The sequence below is a fragment of the Gekko japonicus genome, unplaced genomic scaffold (genome assembly GCF_001447785.1).
Source record: "Gekko japonicus isolate JY-2015 unplaced genomic scaffold, Gekko_japonicus_V1.1 scaffold35, whole genome shotgun sequence".
NCBI lineage: Eukaryota > Metazoa > Chordata > Lepidosauria > Squamata > Gekkonidae > Gekko > Gekko japonicus.
This window is the reverse complement of record NW_015176453.1, coordinates 1,285,295-1,295,169: the sequence shown is the minus strand read 5'-3', so window position 1 is coordinate 1,295,169 and position 9,875 is coordinate 1,285,295. Positions and strand designations below refer to the sequence as shown.

At 41.4% G+C, this 9,875-nt stretch overlaps 1 protein-coding gene across 1 annotated transcript in view; it reads left to right on the top strand.

The window, feature by feature from the left end:
* The window catches only part of CFAP46 (cilia and flagella associated protein 46), a 139,040-nt gene that overhangs the window by 49,296 nt on the left and 79,869 nt on the right, over window positions 1-9,875 (top strand). The window contains 2 exon segments of the mRNA XM_015426887.1: window positions 4,921-5,051; window positions 9,579-9,791. Of these exon segments, the coding sequence (XP_015282373.1) occupies window positions 4,921-5,051; window positions 9,579-9,791 (344 nt within the window).

The following is a 9,875-nucleotide window of genomic DNA, read 5'->3' as shown; positions in this document are numbered from 1 at the left end:
CAATTTGATCTCTAGTTCCTCTACCTCTTCGAAACCCAGCTTGTACTTCTGGCAGTTCTCTATCCACGTACTGTTGAAGCCTAGCTTGTAGGATCTTGAGCATGACCTTGCTAGGGTGTGATATGAGTGCAATTGTGTGATAGTTTGAACATTCCTTGGCATTGCCCTTCTTTGGGATTGAAATGTATACTGACCTTTTCCAATCCTGTGGCCACTGTTGCGTTTTCCAAATTTGCTGGCAAATTGAGTGCAACACTTTAACAGCATCATCTTCATAATGCCCCTATGTAAATCAATGGTGCGACCTCATTTGGAATACTGTGTGCAGTTCTGGTCACCACACCTTAAAAAGGATATTATAGCTTTGGGGAAAGTGCAGAAAAGGGCAACTCGAATGATAAAAGGGTTGGAACACTTTCCCTATGAGGAAAGGTTAAAGCGCTTAGGGCTCTTTAGCTTGGAGAAACGACGACTGAGGGGAGACATGATTGAGGTTTATAAGATTATGCATGAGATAGAGCAGGTAGAGAAAGAGGTACTTTTCTCCCTTGCTCACAATACAAGAACTTGTGGGCACTCAATGAAATTGCTGAGCGGTCAGGTTAGAATGGATAAAAGGAAGTACTTCTTCACCCAAAGAGTGATTAACACATGGAATTCACAGCCACAGAAGGTGGTGGCAGCTACAAGCATGGACGGCTTCAAAAGGGAATTAGATAAGCATATGGAGCAGAGGTCCATCAGTGGCTATTAGCCACAAGGTATACATAGGGGCTCTGGGGCAAGTGATGCTCTGTCATCTTGGTGCTTGGGGGGGGTCAACAGTGGGAGGGCTTCTAATGTCCTGGCCCCACTGGTGGACCTCCTGATGGCACTGGTATTTCTGGCCACTGTGTGACACAGAGTGTTGGACTGGATGGGCCTTTGGCCTGATCCAACACTGGCGTCTCTTATTACTTATTACTTACATTAAGATAAAAACAGCATTTTTGGACTTATTTCCCCATGTACCTTGCTCGAATTTTCTTAGCTGCAATTATAATGCAGCCTGGTATGATATCCTTTTATCTTTGTGAAACAGCAAATAGAGAATTACAAGTGGAGACCCGCAAGAAACTTGTGGGATGGTTATCTATTCCTCACACCTTTGCTTCCTCCTGTCTCCCTCTACCTCTCTCACACTCTTTCTCTCTTCTGCCCCCCTTTCTTTCTCTCTCTCTCTCCTCCATGTATGGTTTGGAGGGTGAAGTCTATGGCATTATACTGATCTGTAGTTCCTCTCCTCCTCAAATCCCACCCTCGTCAGGCTCCACTCCACAAGTGTCTAGGCTAGGCTGAAAGTATGTGATTAGTCCAAAATCACCCAGTCAGCTTCCACTGCATGATGGGGATCTGAACCTGGGTCTTGCAGACCCTAATCTGAAGCTCTAACTGATGCACCAGACTGGCTTTCATAGGGTGGCTGCTGATGAACAGTAGCAAGCAGCTGGGTTTAATTGAGTCATGCAGATCAGGTGGTATCAAGTCACCCAGAGGGTGCTGCCTAGGGATGCCAGCCTCCAGGAGGGACCTAGGGATCCCCTGGAATTACTGCTGTTAGCCGAACTGCTTTATCTACAGCAGTTGGCAAATTTTACTCTGGGTTGTTTTTGCCAGCTATACCAAGGTCCAGTCCACCCCAGGGATTTACCAGTAAAAGAGTCGAGGCTGGTGGTTCCAAAATAATCTCTTTTTTACTTAAGAATATATAAATCACATACACACAATACTGAAGCACACACACATTGAATCAAGTTCCTTAGGAATACAAGATTACAAAGAATCACTTTTGCATTCACAGGTGGGGTGATAAAGAGCAATACTTATCTGTCCTGAAGCTTGCACATCCCAATGAAGAATGAGGGTTAGAAAAATAGACTAGGGATATTTAACACACTGCTAGAACCAGCCAGCTAGTGTGGGTCTCTTGACTGCAAAGTAAAGGCAAGGGTTTTGGTACAGGAAGCTGGACTTAAGAGGAGTTTAAAAGCAGACAGGGGGTGTTGGGGGTGAAGGCGGCTAGCAGCGGCCAGGCAGCTGGTCTTCACCTTTTATAGGTGAATCTTTGGGTGGGTGGCAACTGAGCCAACCTTTGGACCCACCTACCTGTAAGTCCATCCCAAAACTAACTTGATTGGTTGCATGCAGTGAGGGGTGGCAACCTAAAGGGTTGGGCCAATATTATAACACTAGATCTAATTCAAGGAAAGGCGTCTGGATAAATGTGAAAGTTTGGTGTCAAGGAACTTCCTTGATGTGCAGATGAAGCTTGGCCTTTCCCAGGTGATCAAAGAGGTATCTGACAGGAAATGCTCATTCAGATGTAAAGCAGAGATGTGTACTACGTGTCTTTCAACAGTTCATCAATGGGGGATGCTTTTCCTCAAGTAGTTGTTTGCTGACCATAATGGCGATGTGTGCTTCTCTCCCTCAGGCTAGTAGCTGTGTATTTGAAACCTCATTAACATATAAGGCTTAAAGCAAGTCACCATCTATGTGTATCTCACAACAAGTGACTTGTGCAGCTTTCTGTGAGCCTATGGGTGTCTGTGCACAGTCCATGTAGTGTCTGCCAGCAAATATAAATCCATAAAGCAAAATATCAGTCTCATTCGTAACACTGCTCATCTCCAGACTACAGAGATAACTTCCCATGGAGAAAATAGATGCTTTGGAGGGTGGACTCTGTGACATTGTACCTCACTGAGGTCCCTGTCCTCCCCAGGCTCCACCCCCAATCTCCAGGAGTTTCCCAGCCTGGATCTGGCAGCCTTATCCACAATCCCCTGCCAGTGGCCAGGGGGGGACCTGGCAACCCTAAACTGCTGCCAGGCCTAGGGTTGCCAACCTCTAAGTGGGGCCTGGAGGACTACCCCCCCAGAATTACAACTGAACTCAAAACAGCAGAGATCTGTCTCCCTGGAGAAAATGGCTGCTTTGGAGGGTGGACTCTGTGGCATTATACCCAGCTGAGGCCTCTCCCTTCCCCAAACCGAGCCCTCCTTACAGTCCACCTCAAAACCTCTAGGGATTCCCCAGGCTGGCACTGGCAGCCCTTGTCAGGCCTGGCCCCAAAGCTCCCTCCCTCCCTCAGAGGCCAAAAGAGGCCACGAAAGGGCCCTTCCCCCACCCTTTTACTGATAGAGCCAGCTAGAAGCCTCCCCCCCCCGCCCTGAATATTCTAATCTCTCACCGTTGATGCCTGTAGTTAGATCCATACGGAGCCCATTTCAAAAGGTATTGGGGGGAATTCAACCCTCCCTGAAGGGATTTTTTTACTTCTTGGATTTTTCTGCAGACATAGGAAGTATACTGACTATGTAGGAAAAGCTGTTGGGGGAGAGTGAGCCCTCTGTTGGCAGAAATAAGTATCCGCACAACCCACCCCCTGTTGGAATTAGATATATAGATGTCCTGTGATGATCAGCTGATACAGCAAAAAAGATAAAATGACAAGAATTTCCCTCTTGTGGAATTATGCAGTAGACAATATGCTAGGTAACTGACAAGTAATCATCAATACAACCACTTTGACATATATACAATGTATTTATAAATCAACTTTAACGACAGAATATTTAACTGAATTAAGTATCTTGAGGAATTAACTGAATTTGATGAAATACCTGAAAAAGAAAAAAAGAAACAAATCCTTCTATAATTAAAAAATAAAATCGTGACTAAAAATATTGCAACATTGATATAGACACTTCATTAATGTTATTGTTACTGTTATTGTTATTATGGTTTATTATTTATTGGATTATATGCAATTGTATTATTATTATTATTATTATTATTATTATTATTATTATTATTATTATTATTATTATTATTATTGTATATTTCAAAAAATCTCCAGGATTTTGATACCTTTAAATCTTTCAAGATAACTGGTCCAACAGTATGTGAAGACCATATTTTATTTAAGATATTTAAAGGTGATGTCATGGAGGTATGACAGAATTGGCATGTGTTGCTTGGCTGCTTCTGTATGTAGCTGACACAGAGGCATTGTCAGCCTGTTTCTCTGATTAGAGAGTGTAGCCATGGTAGTTAGGGGTTTTAGTACAGTTCCTGTGATCTCTCAACTCCTTGGAGCTGGATCTTTTTCCTTTTTTTCACATTTGTTTCACCATCTGAAAGAGCATAGAATCACAACTAGGTACACAAGCATTAGCATCCTGGGTTTAGGATTCCTGTGAGACAGCTTTGTTATACATTCAACAGACCTTTCAAGTAATACATTCAGTTTCAAAAAAGGACATGTACCTTTTTTGTTGGACAGAATTCTTACAAAATCTAAGATCTAGTCTCAATGGCAATGTTCAAACAGCCACTTTTTCCGTGATGAGTACATTGAATTGTCAGAGAAGTGGGAGAGGGAAGGAAAGTTGTTCCTTGACTTCAGGACTCTGTTGAAGGCTGGTTTTTAACAGGACCCATGTTTTGAACTGTGCACATCCGAGCCCATTCCGGTGTATATGGAAGAAAAGTCTTTGTTGACCCACAGTATAAGAAGCAGCAGAAATGTTAGCAAAGCTCTTTTTAAAAGGCAGTTTAGTTGTTTACTACCATATGCTAGTGTCTTGGCTCATGTACAGGAAAGTGCAGCTGAGGCAGGTAATAAGGAAAGAACTCATGTCATCTCTGTTTGTGTTCACAGTATGCAATGGAATTGAAGAGTCTGTTTCTCTGTTTTAGAAGGAAAAGGAGCATAAAAATCCAGCTGCCCCCCAAAGATTCCAGCTGTATTTCAGAGGATTCTCTGATATCAAGGCCATAATATAATTCTGATGAAGTTATATGATATCACTTATTTATGTATTAGTAGATGAAGAGTCAATTTCTTTCGCCTTTCCTCTTAATGTATACTTTCAGGCTACTGTTCATTTGCTAAGAATGGAAGGCATCCAACTCAACGATCGTGCTGTCCTCCCTGGAGATGCAGGCCAGCACTCAACAGGACATCCTGTGCAACTTGAACACGACTCAGAATGGATTACCTACAGGTGGTTTTCTTTGAAAAATTGCATACCTGTTTGGGTTTACCATGCTTCCAAGGCAGTTAGCTCTTAAAATTAAGACCAGTTAGATAAGTGAAATGATTTTGGATTTGAAGTTTCAATATTTGCATTTCAAAGTTTCCTGTAAGTATCTTAGTGATGAAAAAATTCTAAATTTCAGTAATTATGAACGTTGTGGTGTGTAATGTCATTTCAGTCATCTCTGAAAAAAGAGATCATGATTTCTTGACCATTTTTCAGAGTACTTTCTACCAGCAGAAAGAGATGTTACAGCAACTGTTACCTTTATGTATTTTTTTGTTTTTATTCTGCTCTCCCTCTGATGAGCTCAGTGCAGGCTCCATTTTATCCTTATAACAGCCTTGTGAGGTAGATTAAGCTGAGAAGGAATGAGTGACCTAAGATAACTCAGTGAACTTCATGACTGAGTGTGGATCTTACCAGTCTAACACTATGGCCAGTGGGTGTCTCTATTTTGAGTATAAACTTACTTTCTGCCTGCTGAAGTGAAAAGGGCATTGTATGATCAGGATTGTACCTTAATTGTCTATTTGAGTTCCTGTAACTTTCTAACTATACAGCTTATATTTTGTACATTCCCTCTCACCCAGTCTGAGGTTGGAGCAGAAATCCCAAATCCTAATTCTCTGCATACTCTCTGTGCTTGCCTCTGTGTTCAGGTTCATGCTGTTATAATAATTTGGGTGATGGCTGGAGCTGTGAGGAAGAAACTTTGTTTTATCAAGAAGTGTCTTAGACTATATTTATTCTTAACCCCAGCTTTCTCTCTGTTGAGTCAGCACTTAAAAATACATTGGGGGCATAATTTTTCCCCAAATAGCACGCTTTAAAGCCGGTGGCGGCAGGTGCCGTTAGCTGCTCAGGGCCCAGCTGTAGCTTCAGTGGATGCCAGGAGCTGCTTTGGGCCCAGCCACAGAAGCAGCAGAGTGTTAAGTCGCTCACTTAACAAAGTAGTCGGAGAGTGATTCAGCAAAGATTCAGCTTTATTCAGCAACTCAAACACAACTCCAACACGGATCAACATCTGATAGCCGGAACAGCCTTTACATTGCAGCTGTCCTGCTTTTAAACATTCCCGGCTAATGTAGCCACACCCACTGTACAAATACCAACCAATAAGGTTGTTCACATAAGGACCAATCATGGATGTTCCCGCTCAGGGAGCTTGCTAGAAGGTGATTGGTTAGGTGCTTCCTGGGCTAGTAACACGACTGGATGGATTTGGATCCTAGCCCAGGACGAAGCTTAACATTGTACTTCAATTAGATGTTTCACAACATATCATGCATTCAAGGCAGCTTTGAATACACTACACAAAGTCCAGCAGCTGCTCCAGGCCCAGCTGCAGCAGAGTCCAGGAGCCTCTCTGAGCCCAGAGCAGTTCCCAGACACTACCGTGGTCAGGATCAGAAGCCTGGAGCCGCACCTGGCTCAGTGACAGGAGCCGCTCCAGGCCCAGAGACGTTTCCAGGCACTGCAGTTGCCATGGGCATTAAGGTAAGGGGGGGGGAGAAAGAGAGATGGAGAGGAATGTTGGCAAGAAGGGGAGGAGATGAAAGAGGAGAGTTTGTTAGTGAAGGGGAGGGGGAAAATAGAGAAGGGGTAGGTTGACAGAGAAAGGGAGGAGGAGATTGATGGAGAATGTGTGGGGGCAAAAGAGAAAGGTTTGACAGATAAGGGGGGAGAAAGACAGGGGACAAATAGAGTGGGGGTAAGTTGACAGAGAAGGGAGAAGTAGATTCACAGAGAAGGGTGGGAATAAAAGAGGGGAGTAGGTTGACAGATAAGGAGAGAGGGAGAAAGAGGGGACGTTTGTCAGAAAAGGAGAAGATTGGCAGAAGGGATAGGGATGAGAAAGAAGGGGGAAATTGTTACAGAAGTGGGAGAGGGAAGGAAGCAAAGGGAGAAGGGCTGCAAGTTTTTACAGGCCTCCACTCATAAATACTGTAAATGTTGAACAGAAGAATCCAAAATATTGTGCAGTTATGTATTAGCTGTGCTTCATATGCTGTTCTTGTCTTGATTGTCAGTTTTTTCTTCTGGTTCCTTTTGTGAATTACAAAATTGAATAGGATCTGGGTTGCACTTCAAGTAATCAATGAAAATTGGATATTTACTCAACACAGGAATCAAATAAAAGTATTTTCTCTTATTCAAATGTTCTTTTCTACATGTCAGCTTCGTCCCTGGATCATGAAGGCTTGCTATCAGAAGATTATCTTAGGTGTATTGATTATGTAACTGATCTTCATTATGTAGCTGTAAAATTAACTCTTATGATAACTTTTCAGTTAGTTTTTTCACGTTTTTTAAAACAATTGAGTCTCTGGGAGCTGGAGTGTGTAAAGGATTCAGTAAGATTTAGGGTTAGAAACGATAATGAATTTGTCAACCTTTACCATCAAAATGACTGCATATGTGTTGGCCTTGGTACAAACAACTCTTCTTGTAAGTCCATTCCTCATAATTGCACTGTAATGTGGCTGGAAAAAACTACTTTGTAATTATGGAAAAAAACAATTCTGTAAATCCATTCAGAACAAGACCTTAATCTCCTCACTCAAGCACTCTGATTACATCTGACATACCATGCTGTCTAAGGAAGCAATCCTAAACAGGTCTCCTCAAAGTAAACCCAATTTTATTCAATAGCTCTTACTCCCAGGAAACTGTTCTTAGGACTGCAGCCTAAAAACATATTAGGCAATTAGGATAAACTTATTTTTTTGTGTATATTGCCCAGTGGATACTTGAAATAGATTCTTGCTTGCAATGAAAAAGAAGCAAAGATTTCAGACCAGCTTGGAGACATGCACTTGCTAAATAACAACAGCATAAGATGCATGGGCATGCCAATATGAACCTCTGCCATTGGAAATACTGCTTGGAGCTATGTGGCTGAATGTTTCATCTTTCTAGCAAGGAAGGGCAGAGTGGTTCACTGATCTTTCATGTCCTGGAGGGACCCTGTCATTGTAGATAAATTAGACAGAATCCTGCAGAAACTGAAATGCTGCAGTCCCACATTAAAATAATTAGAAATCTATATTCAGTTTAACAAAACATTGCATGGAAGAAGGGTATAGTGAAAAATCATTTCTTTTATCTTTATATCTGTGTTCCATTCCACATGTTACAGTGAACACTGTTACACCCTAAATTTATGTGTACACATCTGTTTGTAAGAAAGGGCAAAGTGTATGCTTTACAAATGAAACTGGGGATCAGTACTTAGATAAATATGGGGTTTAAATCTCATGGTGTGTTGAACATAACATGAGAATGACCCAGTGAACATACAATGATAGTAAAAATTTATTGTGTAGCCATTAGCCATTACAATTTTTAAAAATGTACAGATTAGACAATTTACAGCACTGGAATTTGAATTAGATTGAAACTTTAACAACCTCTAAAAATCTGCTCATTCAGTATTTAAATTAATTAAAATCTTAAATATAGATACCCATCTCCAGAAACACATACACAGCCCAAACATTGCCATTTTGCATCGCCGTTTTACAGTTGGATTTCATTTTACTATGTTCTTGGCCTTGATTTAACTAGCCGCTAAGGTGAAGAGTGCTACCCTATAGAAAACTGTAGGGTCTGCGTCAGAGAGCAGAAATATTAATTTATCGATGTCAGAAAAATTCTGCAATTGATCTATTATTGCACTTAAGAATTTACATCTCAGTTCCCAGTACAACGGGCAGACCATGACATAATGAAAAAGATCCTCCATGGAAGTTTTACAGATACAAATACGTTGTTCCTGGGGTATTTTTAAATATCGTTGCAGGAGTAATTCTGTTGGCATAGTCTGGAAACAGTGAACTTATAACGAAAAATCCAGTGTATACTTTACATGAACTCTGCATGTGATCTCAGTAACTTGTGAACAGCTCTAATATTAGCACCTTTCACAGATGTGGGTGGGATATAGACTTTTCTTTGATTGTGGGTGGGATATAGAATTTTCTTTGATTCATGTTTATGGAAGCTTTGTCTTCCTTTTGACAGTTTGGAAGCAAGGGATACATATGGAGTGCAAGGGCATAGTTGCATGGAGTCTTCCTACCATTGGCTTGTTCTGAAGTACTGGCAGTATCACAACTCTAAAGCAGAAGCTTTCAATATTACCTTGATTGCAAGCAGTATGGATGGCACGTCATGGGTTTGTGGCAAGTGCATTCTGACTCATGTCTGCTTTGACATATGCATGTGAAGGCTGTGAGATGATTTTGGATCTTTGCATGCAAATGTTGTATTTTGTGTGTGCAAAGTATGCTACATTAGAAGATCGAATCTCCATCTGAGAATGACAGCAAAGGGAAGATAAGCTCCTAAGGCTTAGACTATGGAGGAATGTTTGAAAATGATAGTCTTCAAGAAACCCATATGATGCTTCTTAAAGGACAAGCCTTTTAATACTTATATTTTAGGATGTCCCCCCCTTTGATAATTTCAAATCTCTTGTTGATTTCTTAGCACTTGGATCAATGGCTTGTCTCAATATGCCATGGAAAACTTTATGCGTGCTGCCAGAATTGGAGAAGAATTAAATGAAGCGTGGATTGTACACAACGCTGTGGTATATGTTTTAAATCACAATAAGCATCTGATTGCTTCAGGAAGACAGAAAGAAATTGTGGATTCCCTGCAGATTCTTTTTAGCACAATTAAAAATACTGGGCACTGTGGGTAAGTTCTGAAAAAGTTTGGATGGGTACTTCCTTGTTTTCCTTTTTTTGATCCACATGAGCACAGAATGTCAATTTAATTTCT